Source organism: Macaca nemestrina, chromosome 2 (genome assembly GCF_043159975.1).
Source record: "Macaca nemestrina isolate mMacNem1 chromosome 2, mMacNem.hap1, whole genome shotgun sequence".
NCBI lineage: Eukaryota > Metazoa > Chordata > Mammalia > Primates > Cercopithecidae > Macaca > Macaca nemestrina.
The window spans coordinates 181227012-181251014 of NC_092126.1; the positions used below are offsets into that span (position 1 = coordinate 181227012).

Sequence of the window (24003 nt, forward strand, 5' to 3'; positions counted from 1 at the left end):
GTGCAGTCATGCAATCTCGGCTCACTGCAACCTCCACCTCTTGAGTTCAAGTGATTCTCCTGCCTCAGCCTCCCAAGTAGCTGGGATTAGAGGCACACGTCACCTGGCCCAGCTAATTTTTGTATTTTTAGCAGAGGTGGGGTTTCACCATGTTGGCCAGGCTAGTCCCAAACTCCTGACCTCAGGCGATCTGCCCACCTCGGCCCCCCAAAGTGCTGGGATTACAGGTATTAGCCACCATGCCCAGCCTGGCAATTTTTATAGTAGACTTATTCAGCTTTTTAAAAAGGTAAACAGCACACACATTGCACACTTTTCCTGGCGTTTCTCCTGAATCGTTTTCTAGGCAGCAGGGCAAGGTGACACATTCAGACAAGAAAGGGAAGGAAAGCCTTCAGGGCATGGTGGGAGACGGGGAAATGCTGCTCATCTCCACATAGGCTCTTTCCTTCCACACAGAACAGGAACTTGTAATAATCGACCTGCATCACTCCCCCTTAGGCCCACTTCATAACCTCTCTGCACACAACTCAGAGAGTTGAATAAACGTTTTTAATAAAAAGAGTCAACAATACTCAGGCTGCAGGCTTGGAAATGGTCATGGGCACAATATTCTAACTGCCCTCTGGGAAAAGATAAAGAAGATTCAAAGAAATCTATTTTCTCTGTCTTCCATCTCCCACCAAGTCTTAGAAACCCTGGCCTTGGAATAATCAATCCTTTCTCCTTAATACAAAATAATAACCTGCGAAGAGTAAAAGTCAATATCTCCTTCCCTGGGCTAAGTGATCATGTTTATTGTGCTTCCTTTTTTATATTTGCAAATTCACCAATAAGATTATATTTAAATAAGCAAAATAAAAAATAGTACTAAGTGAATTTCAGTGTAACTATTTAACTAATACTCCCGTCAAATCACAATATATTCACTTCTACTAATTTTAATTCACTGGAGAGTCAATTCCTTATTCAACTCTATTTTTGGTGTTCCATGCATTAATAAATAAATGAATGCTACAAACTAGTATTTCTAATTCAGGGTGGAAATGTTTGAAGAGATGTTTCAATTTTCACAATGACTACAGAGAGTGTGCTACTGGCATTTCATGGTAAGACTGGATATGATAAACATTTTGAAATTCAAAGGACAGTCCCACACACTTAAGAATATTATACCAGAAATACTGACAGCCCCTTTTTACAAGGCACTCGTATCGATCATTCAATGGTAAGCACGAAAGAAGATTACAAGCTTCCCATTCTGTCTTTCATCTTTCTTTCCAAATGAGGTCACTGAAACAACAGGCCAAGTGGTTCACTGCCAGACTCACTGGAACAAACATTGTTTGAATGGTCAGACACTTTCTTCTAAAGCCTGAGGAATATGGCTAATGCTAAACTGTAGAAACAGATCCATCAGTGTCACTCACACAAAAAAATGCTGCTTAGAGGGGCACAGCTGACCTCAGGCCCTTTGACTGCCCCACTGCTATAAACATAACCATTACTGGAAGATAGAATTGTGTATTTGGGAGTGCATGCCTCAAACAGGCAAAGGAAAGTGATTTGTTCAATTTTATTATTTTTTTTTTCTTAAGAGATAGATTGGGCTTCTTATTCTTTGATGAAATGGGGAGATTTTTTATTTATGACCCCAGACCTAGCACAAAATATCACACTAATCTTACCACCAACTTGTTTCCACAGCCCTCCAAGGTGCTGAGATTGATGATAAAAATGACCACCGCTGGAAAGGTGTTGTTATTGATGAACCCTCTGCAGTGGGAGTCCCCGTGCCTTCCATTCAGTGCCAGATCTGTTTCCGAATAACCCGAGAAAAGTACCGTGCAAAAATTAATCTTCATCGTAATGGCCTGCACCCCACAATAGACACTGATGTCTCTTTCAGCTGAAATAAAAATATATAAAAACAAACATAAGTCAGAAAAGCAGAAAGAATCATAAATACCATTAACATCCCACTGATATATTTATTCATCTCCTTTGTCTGTGTAACTCATTTTTATATTTGATACACCATAATCCAATGTGCCAGCTATTAAGTAGACAAGAAAAATAGCCTTTTATTTAGTTATTTAAGGAGAGATCTTTGAGTGTAGAGATTACAGTTCACCTCTGTTTCCTTGTGCTTGGTGTCCAGTGGATGTACATTAAGTGTTGATCAAGTATTGCCAAATGACCAGAGAATTGAGTGGAAACAAATCAGGTTACTGAGGAAATTCAGAACGAGAGCAACTGGATTATTCAGATCACTTGTCAAGAGTAGTGAAAATCACTACAAATGATGCATTTTCCCAAGTATAAGGAGAAAACTGTTGAAATCCACCCGAAACCCAATTGTCAAGCACTTTGGTATTTGGTAACCCATCTTACGGGTTGTATAAATAAAAGCCATCCATCAGAATTCAATTTTATTTTGCCTAAATTAAATCACACTAGAGAGAAAGGGAATGAAAAATAGTGTTGATATTATGAACAAAAATGCACAGCTCACTATAAGAAAATTTTGCCAATGACTACGTATGCCTCAGTTAAAAAAAAAAAAAAATGACCTAAACATGGAAATGTAAAACACAACTTGCATGGTTCTCCATGACTCCGTGGGCTATCTGTGATGGGATCTAGCCCCTGTCTATAGAAGTGAGCACACACACACGGTCTTCATATCTCTTGTTAGTTATTTTTCTACTTGTAATGTAGAAAATGTATAAAGGAAATGGGGAGAGTGGCTGCTAGGTAATTCCCTAGAGGCAGATTATTTTACATTCCTCAGTTCTGGTAACTGCTATGGGTTGAATTATGTCCCCCCCAAAAAAAGATATGCTGCAGCCCTAACCCTCAGTACCTTAGGCTTTATTTGGGAAAAGGTTGTTGCAGATTAAATTAGGTAAGATGAGGTAATACTCGGGTAATTACTGAACCCGTAATTCAGTATGACTGGTGTCCTTATAAAATAAACATCCAGTGAAGAGACAGACACACAGGGAGAGACCATGTGAAGGCACAGGATTGGAATGATGCATCTACAAGCCCAGGCACACCCAAGGTTGCTGGCAAACCACTGGAAGCTAGGAGGAGACAAGAAAGGATTTTTCTCAGACTTTCAGAGGGAGCATGGCCCTGCCTGGATTTTGAACTTCTGGCATCCAGAACTGTGAGGTAATAAATTGCTGTCTTTTAAATCACCCAGGACACAAGTTTCTGTTGTCTCAAATCACATTGTTTGTGGTACTTCGTTACAACAGCCCTAGAAAACTAAGAGAGTGACTTTACCATTTTTTATCACCCTGGTATACCAATTAGATAAAGAACCTGAAACAAGTATCAAGCTTTCAACATGTAGAAACAAACAAAAACTGATTCTGCTTTTCAATGGGGAAATGACCTTGATTGTTCAAAAGAGGAAAACCAAACAAAATAACACATATTTTTGGTGAATGATGGTATGTTCACCTAAGCAGTATGTAAATTTCATTCAAGGTTTTTAGCATAGAATTAATTTGCTTAAATAATTCAGTCCTAATCTAACAGTAGAAATGTTCAATAGCATTATCTCTTTAGAGTGTTTATTCTATATACACACTGGGGTTTTTTTCTAGCAAAGCAAGTCATATTTGGGGAATGTGAATAAGCAATATGGAAACGTCTATGTTTTTTAATAAGTTTAAACTCATTAAAATTACCTATAAAGAAAGATGAAAAATCTTTTTCATGGCCAAAAACCAAAAGGCTAGGTGTTGTAGGAAATTCTACACAGTATTTCCTTTGTTGGTGGAAAAATAATGAATTAATTATGAAGTATACTTCGCCAACCTAGCAAATAATAAACACCATTTAAAATTAAGGGGCTATCTCCATAGCCTTCAGCAACATTAACTATTTAAATGCAAAGATAATTTTTAAATGATAGTTTTTTCTAAAATAATACAGTTTATTTTAATAAATGTTGATGAGTACCTATGAAGTATGTCTTAAATCTACTGATTTTTCTCTATCTACATGCTATTCCTTTGCTCATGCCATCATTATCTCTCCCCTGGAATATTGTACTAGCTTCCTAACTGGTTCCTTTATTTCCAGTCTCAATGTCCTTCAATTAGTACAGCTGTTAATATATTAATCCAGTCATGTCATCCTCATGCTCAGATTTTCAACAGCTACCTTTTCCCATAGGCCAAAAGCCCAAATCTTGAACTAGGTGCTCAAGTCTCTCCATAATCTGTTACCTACCTACCTCTGCATGCTCCTCCCTCTCTCTCTCTTCTATCAACCTTGCTCCCTAAATTTGACTCTGAACATTTTTCATATATTTAAAGATAGAAACCAGAAAAGTAGTTATCTCCTGGGGTGGAATTGCCTATAATAGGAGCACGAGAAAAATTGGAGAAAAGATAAAAATGTTCTCTATCTTGATTTGGGTGGAGGTTATATAAGTATATACATGTGCTAACATTTCAAGCAGTACCCTGAAGATTGGCACATCTTATTATATGTAAATTATTCCTCACCAAAGTACTGTGGGCATTTTTAAAAGCACAATACAGGAACGCACACAAAGTATGTGCATCAGTGCTCTTTCTTCTGTTTGGAATGCTCCACCTACCCCAAAGCTTTGCCGAAGTAACTCCTACTCATTCTTCAGGTTTCAAATTTTATTTACCCAAATACTTGACCTGATCCCAAGTCTAAGGTGTGCCACTCTGTTTTATGCTGTTTTGTTGACTTAGAATTGTATATGTATTTGTATGTTTTTCTTAATAAACTGTGAGTCCCAGAGGCAGAAAAGGTTTTATATTAACCAATGTATTCCATTGAGTAATTAGCTAATTAATCATATAAGGTACTGGAGCAACAGAGTGCACTGAGGATTCAAAACATAGTGGTCATATTCCCAAGCACACGAGTCCTCTCTTATCTTCTAGGGATACATTCCAGGACTCCCAGTGGGTGCCTAAAACCACAGATTATAATGAACCTTATATATAGTATGTTCTTTCCTATACATGCATACCTATGATAAAGTTGATTTTATAAATTAGGCACAGTAAGAAATTAACACTAATACTAATAATTATTATGAGTAAAGTATTATTAAGTAAAATGAGGATTACTTGAACACAGCAAAGCAACGCTGAGACAGTGAATCTGATAACCAAGATGGCTCCTAAGTGACTAGTAGATAGGTAGCAAATGTACCATGGATAAGCTGGACAAAGGAATGACTCACATCCTGGGCAGGATGGAGCTGAATAGCGTGAGATTTGTTTACACTACTCATAAGGGCACACAATTTAAAATGTATGAATTGTTTATTTATGGAATTTTCCACTTAATATTTTCTGAACACAGTTGACTGCAGTTAACTGAAACTATGGAAAATGAAACTGCAGATAAAGGGAACTCCTGTATATTACAGTCCCTTAGAGGAGACAGACACATTAGCGTGACAGAAAGATGGACAGAAAGATCACGTGGAGAGCTATGGAGTAGCATAGAATGCCAGCTTTGCCCAGACCAGCTGGTTAGGAATGGCCTCCTGGAGAAGAGGCATTAGCTCAGTCTTGAAGTATCAGTAGGAGTTAGCTAGATAGAGGAGTGAAAATTTTATAACACAGAGGGGACAAATGTGAATAAGGAAATATGTTCAGCCTGCCTGGGAACCAGGTAGTTCCCAACCATTTGTAATTAAAATGCAAAGGAGGAAATAGCAGGCAATGAGGACATGTGTTAGGCACAGGTGAGATCACAGGGAACCTTTACCTATAAAATGGCCTAAGATACCATCTACCTGAATGTCAAATCAAATCCTCAGCTGTGAGAGAGTTCACTACAAATTCACTTTCTGCTTGGTGAAATGGAACAAGTATCATTGCACTCCTTGATATACCATAAATATACCAAAGTGAATACCTATTCATGAATATGTCACGAAAAGAGAAGTATCATTCTTCTTAACATAAACCAACTAAAGACCAGTTTCATCAGCTCTGTTTAAGGGTATTAATTAATGCTTAGAGTATCTGAACAAATGGCAAATGATTACTGTGACCAGATGTAGTGCTTTTTTCTGTTTTCTGCTTTATAACCGATTTGTAACTCCTGCAATGAGACTGAATTTGCTACAAGCTTATCCCACTTTAAGATATGATGACACACTAAAGGCTTTTTGCAGTGTAAGAAAAGAGATCTGTCCAAGTCTTTCCTAACCCAGCTTTCTAAGGACTTTTCACTATTGTTCAGAGAAACACATTCTTTTCCTGGTTGTAGGTACTAGAGACATCCATTCAGCGCAACGCTACCATTTGTGAGGCTTTGAGGAGGAAAAAAGAAGGATACCTCAAGTTGCCAAAGGGCAATTTCTGCCAAAAGGAGAGAGAGGTTTTCAGTTACTGAATAACAGTTGCTCTCTTGCTCTCAACAGCTACATTTTTTAAGCCTTTTACTGTCCAATCCCTGGCCTGAATTATGATGTTCAAGACTACTAAACCTGATGAGTAGATATCTTTAGGGGTTTTATTTTTAATGTTTTATGTTTAAAGATACTAAGTATGTCAAATGGCAGGCCTGCAGACAGAGTTTATGTGCAGTTACATTGCCAAAATGCAATGTTTTTTCCCCTGATATTAATCAAGCTAAGCTTTTCGTAGAAATTAGCAATAATTGAATACTCAATTGAACAGGGTAAAAATAGTGTTCTGTACTCTGTCGTCCATCTATCGGGCAATGGTTTTATCTATCTCAGATTTTCTAAAATTTTGCAAATTTTAAACATCCTGTCACATTGTCAGCCATGTTTCTCTCCATGTATAAAATGTGTCCTGATTTGAGGTTCATAGAATATGGTTACCATATAAATGGAAGTCAAGAAGGTACAGATCTAGTTCTATATACATGAATAAGAATTCATTCAACTTTTTTACCCCCAATAAAGTTCTATTCCTAGAACATTTAATTACACCTTTTCTTTTACACACAATTACTGAAAATATATTTGCATTGTATTATTTACATATCTAATAATACATCTAACTTTGGTCTTGCTTTAAAAATTCTATACTCAATTTGCTTAAATCTAACAGCATTCAATTGAGTCTAACGGTGAGGCTTTTGATAGACTGCATCATTTTCAGATCATCTCAATACTGTTGGAGCCTTCATTTCCCTTCACTAGCATCAGAATGCTTAATATTTTCCAGTTATTTTACAGAATAATGAGTACAGATTGATACAATTATTCAAATAATTTGCACATATATATTCTGCAATACAAAGATGGCAACACTCCAAAATTTGGCTGTAGGCTGGTAGTCAGCACTGTAGTGCAGTGACTCAAGATGTTCCTTCATCATTGGTCTGAAACAGTAAACATCTGCATGAAAAGAAATTCTGGAGGTCAGTGTATAGTGTAAAAGAAAAAAGATGTGGAGGCCGGGCGCGGTGGCTCATGCCTGTAATCCCAGCACTTAGGGAGGCCGAGATGGGTGGATCACGAAGTCAAGAGATCGAGACCATCCTGGCCAACATGGTGAAACCCCATCTCTACTAAAAATACAAAAATTAGCCGGGTGTGGTCATGCATGCCTGTAATCTCAGCTACTTGGGAGGCTGAGGCACAAGAATGGCTTGAACCCAGGAGATGGAGGTTGCAGTGAGCCAAGATCGTGCCACTGCACTCCAGCCTGATGACAGAGCTAGACTCTGCCTCAAAGGAAAAAAAAAAAAAAAATATGGGATGCACAAGAATCAAACATGAAAAATCAGTGCCATCAATTTTCCACTAGTCTAGAGGCAATTGGTTTTATTTATTTTCAAGATCTAAACTACATGCCACTTCTTATCAGCAACGTGTTTCAGGAAAGGATTTATTGTGTACATATCATGTGCCACTCTCTGTGCTAGACTTTGAGAAAACAACATTAACAAACGACCCCGTTTCTTCAAGGAGCTTACTGAATAAAGAAGACAGAAGAAAAGTAAACAATTACAATACAGCCTGATATTGATACACTAGAGATTTGTAAACAACATTATAAACAACCTTGTCTTGGTAGCAAAGTGGTGTTTGAAAGGGATTGTTAGGAAGAAATAAAATACTTCCATCTGGTTAGATTCTCTAAGGAAGTGATGGGAAGATTGAATGAAGAAAAAGGGATGTCACTGATGTGTAGGTTTCTAGCTTTGGTGAGTGGGTGGATTATGCCCTAAGATAAAAAAATTCAGGGAGAAAGATGATAAGCTCAGTTTTTGAGAGGCTGAGTTACTTAGGTGACATTCAAGCAGAAATGTACAGTAGGTAGTTCAAAATATGAGTCTAATATTTGGGGATAGAAAACAAGAAATACAAATTTGAGAATCACCAAATACTCAGTATATCAATCATAAACAATAGTGATAGCTGAAATTACCAATGAGAGTATTCAGATAAGAAGAGAAATAAACTTAAAACAGAAAAATAATTTCAAAGCTGACCTTTGATGAGCCTTTCTGTAATTTTCCCAATGGAGTGTAACCATCCTCTCATGGTCTATCCTATCTCACTTTAACTGTGGGTCTACTGTCTCACTTACATTCTATCTGAGAGTGGATATTTACTTTCCTATTAAAGTATAAACTAATAGTAGAGAGTTCTGGGTTTTCCTAGAGTGTGTCACAAATAGCAAATATTGATTAAAATACATTTATTTCAATGGTGTCTAAGTCTTTAATATCAAGTTCCAATATTTACAAACAAAATATGTGTACAGTTGATATGGGTTCATCTTGACTGTTCATCTATCTGTATTCTGCCAACTGCCTGAGATGATGCCTCTGTTTTCTGAGTGTTCAATGAACATCAAAATCCTTAATGTCTAACTTCAAATTGAGAAAAGGCAACTCATTAAATAATATAAAATTAATAGATTATTGCAAGTTATTTGTATTTTATCTCTTTAAGTGTATTAGGCTTGGTGACTAGTTATCTTGCCTCATTAAAAACTGAATTTTTAACAGTGATAGGTTTGTTGATACCTATTACTATTAATAGCAAGCAAGTGCATGATGGCCAGCTGGGGCTAGTGTAAATACTGTGTGGTTTTGTAACAACATAAAGATAGCAGACCATCACGGGTACCATGTCCTAATCAGCACTTCTTATACTTTACTGTGCAGATGAACCACCAAAGAATCTTATAAAAATACAGATTCTGATTCAGTAGATCTGAGTTGGGGCTGAGTTTCTGCATTTCTTACAAGCTTCCAGGTGATCGTGATGTTACAACTTTTCAGTCAATTCAGGTGCTAAGTCACAGCTTTGTATTTTGACTGGACAGAAGATCACTCATAGGTGGATTTCACCTGGCAAGTTTAAGGCTCCTTCCAAATATCCATTTGTCTGATTTACATGCTTACAAGAGAGAAAAGTTTGGTTGTAAAAGGGACAGGAGGGAGAGTGATAAGAATCGTGAAGGGGCTAGAACTGCGTCTGACTCCCTTTCTCGTCTGAAGAACTGACTGGTTTTGAATCTCAATGAAAGAAGGCTCATAAAATGCTCTGTGAGGCTGAGTCTAAGTAAGCCTTCTTTAGTGCCGCAGTGGCAATGTGTGAAACAAAACTGGGAACAGGATCAGCCTCTTCTCTTACCCCCATCTCTGTCTCATTCTGTAAACCATAGCAGTTTAATACCCGGAGGAAGCAGAGCAGCCCACATCAAAAGGCAGCTATGCCAAGTGGGGCAGTGTTTCCATAAAAAGCATCTCTGGCAGTGGTGGTGCCTGCAGCACTGTGGTCAAGGAGTCCAGACCAAAGAACCTAAGTGGACCTTTCCTGAGCATGTGTGACATGCTGTCTTGGGGAATCGGAAGCAACTGGAGAGGATGGGGGTAGAGTGGCTAGTCCGCAGTGAGCAGGCAGGAGGGTCTGTACAGTTCAGATGCGGAGATTCCTGTGAATATCATCACATTCATACTGATGCACTGGTTTGTATGTACTTAAAAGCAGTATTGGTTTAAAACTGATAGTATAAACAGCAATCTGTTCAATATAGTGGGAGGAACCTTTTCTGTAGGCTGCCGAGTGCTTTGTGGCATGGTAGAAAATCTCACCTGAAAATAATTTACATTCTTGGCTCCAATAAAGATTCCAATACTAATTTATACCATCTTCGTAGACCGTAATAATAATTTATATATCAGTTCTGCTTTTATCTCTAAAATGACAGTGGTGATATTTGGTACTGCATGGGCTTACAAATTGCCTAGAGAACAGATGCTACATATGTTGTTTTAGCTCATTTTTGAAAGTTAAGATTTGCTCTTACCAAGTTTTTATATAAGATTGAGGTTTTGGTGCTAAAAGAGCTAGAAGTCCTAAAGGGGTATTGATATTTCATCTACACGAAATACCAACAGCTGATGAAGAACTTAAAGTGGATTAGGAATTCAAGTTTCCTCTGTCTATTGAACAGGTTTTGTGCCACCTCAGTTTTTCATCACAACATCTGTTTCTCGTTAGCAAATGCAAGCTGTTGTTTCCAGTGCTGCAGGAAATTCATACGCAGTCTGAGGCAAACTTTGCAGACTTATAATCACACTTGCTGCTCCACATTCTTTGGAACCAGAGAAGTTTGGTCATCTTTTTTCAGGCAGAAAAAAAAAAAAAGCAAATGGGTTTTATTTATAAAAACAGAAAATGTGAAAATTCGTGCAATAAAGAATGCTGTTATTAAAACATGGGAGAATATGGACCTTGAATCACTCATTGAACTTGCGGATTGCTGTCTTCTCCACTGTACTTTATCATTGTAAATTAACCAGAATGCAATCAGCAATAGCCGCCTGGATCTGTTCTTCTGCCTCATCTGTTGTAGTAATTGCAGTCACAGGTGCAAAGTGGAAAGCAGGCATCCTCTTGACAACTTGGAGACCAAAGCACTATCAGTAAGTAGGAATAAAGGAGAATTGGCCTTTCCTTTCCACCCAGAGGACCAGAATATATTCCCTAGGATAATTATTCCACTGGCCTCTCTTACTTTGTCTTTGGGCACAGAACAATGCCATGGTTAAGCAAAGCCTAACACAAAATTAGACAGTTCATTTTACCGAACTCACTCATGATTCTATTGATTAAATCATTGATTCTGAATTTTATCTCCTGTAGAACACTTGTGTTCATTGAATATTAAAATATTAAAAATATTACCAATAAAAAGATTTCCTTAGTCAAGCAGGTCTTGAAAAAACTAAGCAAATTCCCCTAACACATGACTTTTCAGATCCCTAAACATGGTAATTTCAATTGAGAATCTCCATACATACATCATTTTTAAAACTTACTATTCAGATTTCATTTTCAGACATCATTGTTTGATGGAAAGAATCCTAGTTTTATATCTCTATTAATTTTCAGATTTGCAATATTTAACAAATTTATATCCTCAGTTTTCCTACTGTAAAGGAAGGATTTAAAAAGATTTTGAAAGTTTGTTGTAAGAAATGAAAGAATTCTGTGAGGTACCTGGTACTCAAAACATGGAACTTATTGCTTGTTTCCTTATTAGTATTATTTACAACATAATATCAAATCACATGTTATGAAACACTGACTCATACTCAGTTTCCCATGACTACTTAGTTCACCTTAAGACAGTGTCAAGCCATAAAGTTTCTTGCGCTATAAGCCCATTTTTCTACTTGGATGTGCCTTTATCATTGAAGATTTCTTTAGAGGCCAGAAAGTTTAGTCTAATCCTCATGTACTTCCAAAGAAAGGGCTGGCTTCAGAAAATACACACCAGTCACAAAGGCCAAGTGCATTCATCTGTATGTTTTACGTTAACCAAATAAAGTAGTTGAGTTTTATTCTAGAATCATCACAACTATAATTTTGGTGGTTCATGAGTCTGCTTTTGGCTGTAAGCTTGGATAACCAAGAGTTAACTACCTCTAAAAATTAAATGGCATTCCTTTAAATTTAAATGAATTAGACCATGGTGCAGTCTCTTGGCCCCAGGATAAATGCCATGGAAATTAAAGAAAATAGTTCTAATGTCATGAAACAGCAAAGGTCAGATAGGGTGAGATGATTACTCTCATCATTATTAACATTGCTTTGCATTTAGATAGCCCCTTTCCTTTGCCAGACTCATTCTCATTCCATCCCATTGCTTAGGCTCTGAGCAGCTTGCGGAGCTCCTGATGACATCAAGGGTGATCGTGATGTGGAAGAGATACTGAGAGTCAAGAAGGCAGTAAGCAATTAATCTTTAGGCTTTATTTGCTCACTCTGATCTTCTTTTTGCAAACAACCTCCAAAAAAATGGGTTAAATAATACCCATCTAAATATAAAGTCTCTCCTGGGACTTCAGCATTATTTGGATTTTATTAACATTTGTTTTATTAAAATGCAAATTTAATGTTTTTTAAATACAAATTTTAAAATTGTAACTCTGTGTGTGTGTGTGTGTGTGTGTGTGTGTGTGTATGGGTGTATGTGCTTATGAATATATGTCTGGAAAGTTTGGGTGTTTGTTGCCTAAGCCAGATAATACCTAAAGTGCTAATATGTGTAAGAAAAAATACAAACACAAAACACAAATATAATCGAAAATAGAGGAAGACACTTCTCCCTCCCTTTTTCTGAGAGCATTTACTTTAGAAAACGTATAATTAGAAGTACTTTCTCCTCTCTTTGAAGTGTGTATTAATCCTTTTGAAAACTAGATAGGATTCTTGTAAGCTTTATGACCCAGGAATGGCTTTCTCAAGGATCTGAGAGCCATCTCTTTGAAATGTAAACATCAAGGGAGATGGTAGCCTTATGTCCCAGTTTCTGCACTGGGGAAGGGAGCCTAATTTTGATGTGAGCCTTGCTCCAAATTGCAAAACTCCCTCCTGTCATAAAGATATGAGCAGTTAATTTTTCCTCTGGATGAAACAAATCAGCTAACACAGATGGTCACCCTACTTACCAGGTAAAGAGAGGATTCATATGCATCACAAATGGTCCTGTCAAGTCCTCTTACTTGAGGACTAGTTATTGTCCATATTGAAAACATATGTAATGAATTGTCTCTGCTTGGCTATATAAAATGGCAAGGTTTCTTTCTGTTTTTGTAATCTCTTACTGATTACTTGTCATGTGCATCATATTCTGGTTTAATGCTTATTTAATTATGAAAGTGTTTTTATGTCTCTACTACCCAGGCAGAGAGTGTTTCTAGGTTGGGAGAAGATTTTGTTTTTAGTTATATTTCCCCAACAAATAATTGTGCTTTTCATTGGAATAATTGACTCAAGAAAATGATAGAATACACTATCAGTTGTTCTTCACCATAAAAGTCCATTCGATTCATCTGCAGGGTTTAAGCTACAGATTCCCAAGACCACATTCAGAGATTCTAACATCACTTCTTGGAGGTGAAACAGGTTGAGTCCCCACTTTAAACAACGAACCCATATGATTCTGATGCGGGTGGTCAGTAGATGCCATTGTACACAGACTTTTAACATGATTTTTAAAACTTCACCATATGATAACTACTTCTTTTTCCTGTCTTAGTCATTTCATGGCTCTTTAACATGTCTTATTAACCTTTACAAGTATGTAATTACCACACCAGTCAGATCTCTGCTGAGCAGTCTTTCCATTACATGGCCTTCTTATCCATCCATAACAGGGTCATGGCTTGACCACCCCGCCCAGGCCTCCAGTGACTCTGATGACAGGGAGTCACAGCCTCCCACTACACTGAGGGAGTGAACACAATTAGCATCTCTCACCTTCTCCAACTGTGTCTTTATCTCTCCTTCTCTTTTAAATCAAACAAACAACTACTACTTTTCCGAGATTAATTCCTTCATCTGTACCGTTGATCGCTTCGGTATTTTCTTTTCTCATTTCATCAATTATTCTTTATTAGTATTTCCATTTTTTGAATACTGTCCCTTTAATCATGTATGCTCAGGCCTCTATAGTCCCAGGAATTGATTTCAACTCCTGCCTTAGGTTGCTCCTTTCTTTTGTTTCAGTTCCTAGTTCAGGTTGCTCGTTTCTTTCTTTTTTTTTTTCCCAACCACAAAAGTTATCTAAATAGCAGTCTATTTTCATACTTTATATTTTCCTACTCTCTACTCATGGCTTATCCACTGCACAGGGAATCAACTCTCATACAGCCATCTTCAGTTTTGATCTCTCTTCTCAGACCCAGCTCCATATTTCCTACTATTGAATAGAAAGAAACTGCCACTATATATTCTAAAAATGCCTCAAGCCCATTATTTCCAAACTCGAACTTCCTTTCTAACACATGCAAGTGTCCTGTGTTTTTCTTGTCTGTTAACAACATTAACATCCAGTTGTTCCAGTTAAAAAGATCCTCTAATCTTCTATTTCTCTCACCTCCCCAATCAATTCAATTCTTCTTATCTGGTGAGTCTACCACAAAAATCTCTCTTAATAACTGTCCCCTTGTAGTGCTTCCACTGCCACTGCCTTCAGGATATTTCTTTCTGCCTCTTGTCTATCCTAACTTGATTCTATCTTGCACACTTCTCCTAATGTCTCTTCCTAAAACAAAATATGACCACATCAAACCTTTAAAAGGTATGTTTAAAAAGACTCAATGACTCTCGATTGCATTCAAAATTAAGAGAAAACACTTTTATTACACTACATAACACACGTTCTCGCCAAAATAATTGTACTTGAATTTACTCAAACTTCTAGCTCTAATTGGTTTACAGGATAGACAGGGAAAGAGGACCCTGTTCAATGACACCTGACAGTTGCAGTCGGCCAAATCCAGTGTCAGAACTCTACAAGACAGATGATCAAACTGCTCAAAGAGATAAATAGCATTTTGTAAAAGCAAAGGAGAGAGGAGAACAGTTATAAAACAAAATGAAATAAAAGATATATCAACAAATACTCTGTGTGAAGATTTTAGAGGCAACTTGGCTGAATTTAATGATATTAAGAAATTACTGTTGAGATTATTAGATGTATATGTAAAGGATAATGATTTTTAAGTTCTTTTCCATCACATATAAACACCAAAGCATGAATAATACATTTATTTTAAATATGCTAGAGATGGGAGCGGTAAGGACAAAGATCAAACAAAATTTATAAATCTTGATAATTGATAATGCTGGATAATCAATATGAATGATCTTTCTACTAACCTCTACTTTTATATATATTTGAAATTTTCCATAATAACAAATGTAAAAAAAGCTCATTTTTGATATTGAAAGCCATTAACAACTCTGCCTTAGCATATTTTCCCCGAATTCCTTTAGTCATTCCCACCATGACCTTCACATTTTAGTAACAAACCAAGCACTTACATCCTACGTCCAAGTTCATGAAGACATTCAGACAATTTCTGATGTGTGCTCTGTTGTAGAAATCGCGCTTTATCTATGTAACTACCTACTGATTGCTCTATGCAGGTTTGCTGTTCCACAGCATGCTCCAAACACAGGAGGACTGGCAGGTTTTGAGAATGTAAACCATGGCCAAAGAGATTCCATTTGCATGGCAGACTTGGAAAAGTGTGTCTAATTATCTAATCTTTATTTTGTAAATGTTGAACTGTGGTTCCATTACTTTAGCTAATATAAAATGATGAATACTTAGGTAAAACGTTGAGTAACCTCTCATTGGGTGCAGGTTTTAGAAACCTGTGGGACATGCCCATCAGTGTTGCCAAATCTCGTATTTGTCATGACATTGATGGGCTTCTGTGAAATTCATTCTGAAGCTCACTGTGTACTTTGGTGGTAATCATCATTTCATTGAAATAGCATTTTTTTGTATTGTACAATATTTCACAATCTTTTTCTTAAGATTATTCCTAAATAAATATATTAGCATTTAAGAGCAGTTTTTTAAAGTCTGAATTAATTTATGAGAAAAAAGATACAAATTTTGCAAATTTTGAATGAAATTAGTCTCTCCCAATTTTTTACACAATAGGCAATATTTTTCATATCTGTGAGCAGCCATTATAATAATATCAACTATGATGAACACTTTGTATGTTAATATGGATGTAAATTACAGCTCTAGAAATATGTCTTGTCATTTGCCATTTGTTAATATCCACTTAATGTAAAGAGATAGGCCCCATTCTCTATATTTATTTAAATGACTTGCTCTTCAAATATAATCACTCTTTCAGAAGCAATTAGAGAATAGATTAGGCTTACACTTACCAGGAAATCTACTGTGGAGGTTGGCATCACAGTTGTAGCCATTGAACTGAGCAGACCCTGAAAGCACTCTAATTGTTAGAAGCAGCAGCAACCGTATTTGTTCCATTGCAAAACCTGGAAAAGAGATATCTATCATGTGGACACTCCTACTTACTCCTTCACTCCTACTTACTGGAAAAACTGAGGCTGATCTCAGCTCACTGTTGGATAAGCAGTCTACATCCATGCAGACAAAGCTCATGAAATAACTGAGGATTATCAGTAGTAAAGGCAGATATTTGGGTTATAACATTTCAATATTGTTTTCATTGTTGCCTTCTGTTGGCTAGGGGTGACAAAGCTAGATTTTCATAGTAGAAGAGCTAACATATAAATCATAAAGTTTACAAAAGGAAAATTCTTTATTATGCATAGGAAGAACTCAAACCAAGTATCTAGCAGATTGGAATAGCATAACTAGGCAGACTAACCAATTTGGAGATGAGTCTACATTTTATAATGCCAACAAATATATAGTCAGAGGAATTTAAATGTTGAATACTTAATTCTAAGAGGAATCTCGATAATCTTAATGACCAAATAACAATTTGCCCTCAACAGAAAAAAATTTCCCCCAACAGAAAAATTCCAGACTACTGCCACTTTTCAAAATCAATGGTTTGTGTGTCATTTTCTTAGGAAACATAGTGATAGAGCAAAAGGAAGAACAGGGAAATATTGTGTGTGTGAACGATATTGCAGTTCCTCCCATGACTGCTCCTTGGTGGGTAGTAAGGACTGATACAGACATAAGAAAACGTTGAATTCTTAGGATAAAGTAATGGAAGATGTTTTAAAATATATCAGTGTGGGTTGAACAGTTAAATAGAAATGGACTTTAATACTTAAACACCGGTCAGTCTTGCATTTAATAATTCTTTTTCTTGGATGCCCATTTATTGGCCTGATAGAGTTAAAACATCTTTCAGAAATACTAACTTATTCTCAGAGCATAGTTTGTATCCTGAAAAAAATCTTTTGGGTTGGTGGTTTTGGTCAATGCATAAAAAGCAAAAAGAAAATAAAATTGCAAATGGTTTACTCAAATAATTTAGTGCATTTTAAAAGCTAGGGTTTTGGAGGGAAAATGGTGTTTTAGCTGTCCTTAAAGATCTGCCTTTAGATAATCAATCAAGTCTTTAGGAAAAGGAAGGAAACACATCTTGCTTTTGAATCATCATTTCACAATAACTAGTTTACAGTGAATAAGGTCACTTTGGTGAGGATGTGGGAAAGAAAGGTATGCTTACTCTCAAGAATAGACTGAAAAAAATACTAATTCAGCAGGCACTTCCTTCCTTCGGCACTATCACATAGTACTTAGGCACAGATCTAAAGACTTTGGAGAGAACAGCCATATGCCTAGTTAGTTCTGATTGCCTGTGACAGTTCATAAGCAAAAGACTCACACCAGTGGCTGACCCAGACCCTAGGCACTCTTGGCCATACCTGCACCATCATTATCTAGCTCCTCAACATACTTCAAATAGAATAAGACAGTCTTGCTCTTTTGGAGTCTTTGGAAGATACTAGAAAAGAAAGAAGCCTGAATAAGCAATACACTCCACTGCACCCACATTTATTCCATGCCCCACCACTTCCTTCTCATGGTGGGTCTCAAGAACTCCTGGAAGACATTGGAAACTCTAGACCCACACTGTTGTCCCCAACATAGAGTTGTATCCTAAGAAATTACAGAATCAGGAATTTAAGTTGGTGAGTTATTTTGTGGTTCTGAAATGCTTTCTAGCTAATATATTTTTTCACAGGAGAAAATAACATTTCTTGAATGTACACTTTGCACAAAGAAGGCACTTGGTGCCAGATAACTTTCCTGTAGCTGCTCATTTATATTTTTTATAATGATGGGTGAGATTACAATTATTGCTGCATGTACAGAGAAAAGAATGAGTCTCAGGATGTTTAAGTGACACAAGAGTAAGTGGAGGAACTAGAATTCAACCCTAAGTCTTTCTGATAGTAAAGTTTGCTGAACAAGTTACCTAAATTTCATGTTATTAAATTTAAGATTTTCTTTATTGCCATTTAATCATCAGCCTTTTTCTTTAGCTTTTTACATTTTGTATCTTTTAATAGATCTGTTCATCTTATAATGAGTAAATAATTTTTATGTAATTAATACAATTTGCTTTATAGATATATTTTATAATGGGGCATTATGAAGAATAAAATTATTTTTAAAGAGACAGAAGTCCTTATTTCTCATTGTGAAAACAGCAAAAACATTATTATTGACTAAACCAGACACATTTGTGTTGACCAAAAATAAATGAAAAACTCGTGTTAATTGAAACAGCTCACTGAGAACAAGTAGTAAACTCTTAGCCTCAAAGCTTTAAATCACACCTAAGGTGGTCCAAAAAAGGCATGACACTGTCCTACTCTCTTTAAGAAAACCTACTGCATTTTCATGAGGATTAATACCCTAACCATTTTTTAATGAATAAGAGGTGGAAGTAGAAGACAGCTTTCTTTAACAGAAAATATATTGATTGGATTCAAATAATCCCTTCTCAGCCATTCTCTAGATTTGTCATTTAAAAATCAAGATAAAGGCCGGGCACGGTTGCTCATGCCTGTAATCCCAGCACTTTGGGAGACCGAGGTGGGCAGATCACGAGGTTAGGATATCGAGACCATCCAGGCTAATACGGTGAAACACCATCTCTACTAAAAATATAAAAAATTAGCTGGGCGTGGTGACGGGCACTTGTAGTCCCAGGTACTCGGGAGGCTGAGGCAGGAGAATGGTGTGAACCCGGGAGGTGGAGCTTACAGTGAGCCGAGATCGCACCACTGCACTCCAGCCTAGGCTACAGATCAAGGCTCAGTCTCAGAAAAAAAAAAAAAAAAAAAAAGTCAAGATGATGATCATAGACTTTACAAAGTATAAGTGCATAAAGAATAGTACAGTTTGATCTGTGTTTTAATATTAAGGCACATTAAGCAAGGAATTTTAAAAGGACACCCATATCTCTTATAGAGGCAGTATCCCTATTTTTAATTTCTACACTGTGGGTAGAGCTTATGACATTTTCAAGCCTTCTGGATGTTCTTTATAGTTCAACTATAAATTAAAACGAACTGATGAACTATTATCTTGCAAATTTCCCATCCTCAACCTTACCTTCATCATTTCCCCTGCACGTGGAAAACCTGAGCATCATCTTGCCGTAGCAAGCTTGGAGATGCTATTTTACCACAGTCCCTAAATTCTTTTCTGAAATTGAACTGTATGGGATTGGGGGATTATGTTAACACCCTTTACATTCCTCAAAAACATATCATCCTGGCTGCTCAGGCTCCCTGGCTCTTAGACAGGTGCAATTCCAGACATGTGTATTTTAGTCCTGATCTGGTTATAAAGGTTTAGTGGAGTTTCTCTTCAGAATGTAGAACCTGGTCCCTGTGGTTTCCTCTGGAATAATCTGAGGTGCTTGCTGTCGCACTGTGGCTCCAGCAAACTCTTGGCAGAGAATCTGAGCAGAAGCATTTTTCACCTTCTCCACCACATCTAAGTGCAGCAACCAGTGTCTCTGCTTGGATTCTAATAGTGGTTTACAAGAATGACTTGCCTAATACATCCAATAATACAAAATATTAATACCACATTCTGAGATGATAATGGCCTTGAAGATGTGTATGCAAGAGAGTTTTTTATGTGTTTCTTACTTAGAATCTTCATAAGTTTAAATTGATGGGAATGGGGAGGAGAAGGAGGATTATAAGTAAAAGGTTGAATTTTAAGAAATTCAGAAGTGTTTATATAAAAAAAGACACCCGTATCTCATAAACTGTTACTAATAGAAGAGGAAATCATATGCTAAGTGATTTGCTGTCAAATATGTCAATATTTCTCATACTAAATTTTCTGCTTAAAATAACTTCTTCCAACATGTAAATCTCTAATTTCTTTGCTTAGAATTAAATTTGGAGTCAGAAAAATATAATGCACTTTCAATTCCTCCTCAATTTTATAGTAATTGATATAGTTCTGTCACAAACATTGTTCTTTAGATTTTAATATAAAATAATCTTTGTTTAATCTTTTTATTGAGATCTGTTACTGTATGTACCAGGCACTGTTCTATGTTTAATATTCAACTACTTACATAGATTTAATTTTTACTTATGTTAAAAATGTGAAAACCAAAGCTTAAAGATTTTAATTGACTCGCATAGGATCACAGACATAGTAAATGGCAATGCAGAATTCAAAACCAAGCTTGACATTTGGAATTATTACATTACTCTGTTTGACTTGATAGGAGTTTTTCAAATAAATGAAATTAATGTCCTACTGATTTTCAGAAAGTAAAATATATTAATAATGTATGCTTAAGATATGCTTTGAATTAAATAATTCAGGTGATTGAGACAAAATATTTGTTAATATCTACACAATTTTCATGACTATTTCATTTAGGCAGTGAGTGCATAAAGAATATTGTTCTTTTCAAAAATTGATTTAACGCAATACTTACAAGTTTTAAGAGCTGACTGTGTACCAGAGTGTTTTAAGTACTTTTATATGTGTTTTCTAATTATGAGACAGGCAATTTATTCTCCTTATACTGGGGAATGAGAACACTAAGGCACAGTAATCTGAAGTAATTTGCCCAATGCTAAGCAGACAGCCAGTGTCAGAATCAGGATTCACGCCCAGAACAATGACTCCAGAAACCACCCTCAACTATTATATGTGGCACTGCCTTCCAGAAAATGATGCATATAATTCTAAATCAAATGGAAATTTGGCAATTTCCTTGGTAAATTTGATCAGTATTGATTTATTCTTGTGTACGCTGTTCAAATAATTACTGAATGTTTATATGTGTCTGGTACTCTCCAAGGGGTGGGGAGATGCTAAGGTACAGCAATTAGAAAATTTTTTATCTGCATATCTGCATAGAACTTACATTCTAACTTCTAAGAGCAGTCAGAAGGAATCAAAATCTATAAGTAAAATATAGAGTATATTTGTGAAAAGCGCTACGGAGAAGAATAAAGCAAGAAGAATAGTAGGAAGTTCTAAGGTGGAAGGGAAGAAATGTTGAAATTTTAAATGAAGTGGTCAGAGATATATAACTAACCCATATAAATGAAGCTTGCTGGTGGGGAACATTGATTATGAATAACCCAGATCTCTGTGTCTATAACGTATACCTCACTTGCTTTTTTTTCTTGCTATTTAGGTACTTCTCAAATAAAATAGACTTTCCTAGTGCACAAATTACTCTTTGGGAATAACTTGGACACTTTAAAAATCTGCATTAACCTTTTCAGATGAATAAAGGTGGCTCTTAGTGCCTGAGAAAAGTAATTTATTAAATAGCACCCCTGTGACCTGAAAGAAAAAAGTGAACATGTTCGAAAGTGCCTTTATCTGCTCTCAAGAAATAACTTTTGCAGAGACAAATGAGCTCAACAGTTTATCAAACTTTTAAACTTCCTTAATTTTATTGCCTTGATATAGGCTGATCTGTTGTTATAGTTGGAAAGAAAAATAGAAAATTCAAACTAAATATCATCTCTTCAAATGTTAAACATCAATCTGAGATTCATGCACTTTTCCCCAATAAACTAAAGCTAACTTTTTATCACACAGATTCACAAAACTATGAAATGAGTTCTTTGGCATTGGTGATGCCCCAGTCCTCTCATTCTTGGCTCTCCTCTGCATTTACTGAGCAGCTACTCTCCATAGGCTGCCTTTCTTGCAGGGGCATGGCCTCAGACCTGGTGCTTCTTTATCACTCACTCAAACCTGCTCTGCAGAAAAGATCACAACAGTTCATTAAGGTTTAAATTACTGGAAACATTTAAAGTTCTCAGGAAAAAGGAGGAAAAAAAATGTGCGTATTTTAACAGAGATCAAAGTTTAAGTTAAAGGATGAAACTCTACTCCAGCATTGGATAACTAATAGATCCTAGGTAAACAGGCACTAAAGCCACACAGGTAGGCAACTGTATTGCCCAGTTAAGAATCTTGATGTTACACAGTCTACTCTCCAGGAAAAGTACATATTAAATCACCCTCCAAAATCATTAGTGTTGTTTGTTTGTTTGTTTTGTTTGTTTGTTTGTGAGACAGAGTTCCGTTCTTATCACCCAGGCTGGAGTGCAATGGTGTGATCTCGACTCACCACAGCCTCTGCCTCTTGGGTTCAAGTGATTCTCCTGCCTCAGCCTCCTGAGTAGCTGGATTACAGGCACCTGCCACCATGCCCAGCTAATTTTTGTATTTTGAGTAGAGACGGGATTTCACCACGTTGGCCAGGATGGTCTTGAACTCCTGACCTCAGGCGATCCACACACCCTGGCCTCCCAAAGTGCTGGAATTACAGGCATGGGCCATCATGCCCGACTATAAATCATTAGTTTTAAAGTGCTAAGGATCACAACTCCTTAATAAAGAAACATGTTTTCTGATGGGGCGTCTAGACTGAAGCTCTACATTCTTTATCTTTATCTTGCACTTGAACAATCGAGTCAACACATATATTTTTTAAAAAATGAAAATATATGACCTTCATTGGAAATATTCATTATTATGTACATATACATTCACTAATGTAGAATGTCCTTGTCTTGTTAAACAAAGAAAAAAACACACCATGTACTTTAGGAATAATGCCTCAAACAAAGCAGGAAATATGTTTAGCCATCAAGAAGACATTCCGAAATTTTATGGCTCTTAAGATTCTGACGTATACCATAAGTAAATATGAAAGCTAAAGGCTGCTCCTAAGAGAAAAACCTACTCCAATTTTCTCTGACACAAACTGAGTGTTCATTTATTTCCCTTTGCCTGCCTTCCTCATTTGTCTTTCTGTTGCGGGTTTTCTCAAGTAATCTACAGCATTTAAATGATCTACAGTGTTTAGAACATTTATTGTAGTACCTTACTTTTGGGGGAGTAAGTGAAATGACAGATTGAACTACGTCACTTTAAAAGCTTTCCCTTAATAATTCACCAGGTTCCTTTTCAAGATATTTGCACATTTTATTCTTCTGAAGTAGCATTGAAGATATGCTAGCATATTGACTTCCTTCCTCCTTTCATGAAGTGTAATCATAACAAATTAATAATAAAATAATAATTTTACTAGTTATCTTAATTGCTAATTTCCCTCTAATAAACTTGATTATTAGTATTATTACTTCAGAATAAATATATTTCTTTCTCAATAGAGATGATAGGCAAAATATTTATGAGAAGGTACAACACAGAAATCAATCACAAGGGACACAATGTCAATATCTTTTGGCTGAATATAAACCCACTCCCCAATGTTCAAAAGTATGTTCATGGGCACCAACAACAAATAACGGCAATATAATTTCACATCTTTGTCAACCCTTTCCTAAGAATAAAACAGCTCTTTTTCCAATAGTACTCCTCTCTTTGAGATTTCTGTTAATTAATTAACTTATTTATTTCACATATTTTTGGTGAGCAGTTTCTAAGTGTTGGACTCAGGGTCCTGGGAAGCCAGTAGTAAGCAAAACAAACATAGGCTTTACCCACACAGAGCTTATAGACTAAAGACGGAGGGAGTTATTAAATTAATAATCAAGCACATTAAAAATGTTGACAAAATATACTAGGCAATTGCTATGAATGAAAAGTAAAGCACAGTAGAACCTGATTTAGATGGCAGGTGTCAAGAAAAGACTTTCTGAGAAATGCGATAGTTGAAAAGTATTGAAGGACTGAGTCG

At 36.4% G+C, this 24003-nt stretch overlaps 1 protein-coding gene across 12 annotated transcripts in view; it reads right to left on the bottom strand.

Moving 5' to 3' along the window:
- Positions 1-24003, bottom strand: part of LOC105477512 (zona pellucida like domain containing 1) — a 310970-nt gene that overhangs the window by 24221 nt on the left and 262746 nt on the right. For all 12 annotated transcript variants that reach the window (XM_071092501.1, XM_071092504.1, XM_071092503.1 and 9 more), the window contains 2 exons: positions 16220-16333; positions 1689-1909 (listed from right to left, as the gene is read on the bottom strand). In XM_071092501.1, the coding sequence (XP_070948602.1) occupies positions 1689-1909; positions 16220-16325 (327 nt within the window). In that variant the 5' untranslated portion in view covers positions 16326-16333. The remainder of the gene's footprint in view (positions 1-1688; positions 1910-16219; positions 16334-24003) is intronic.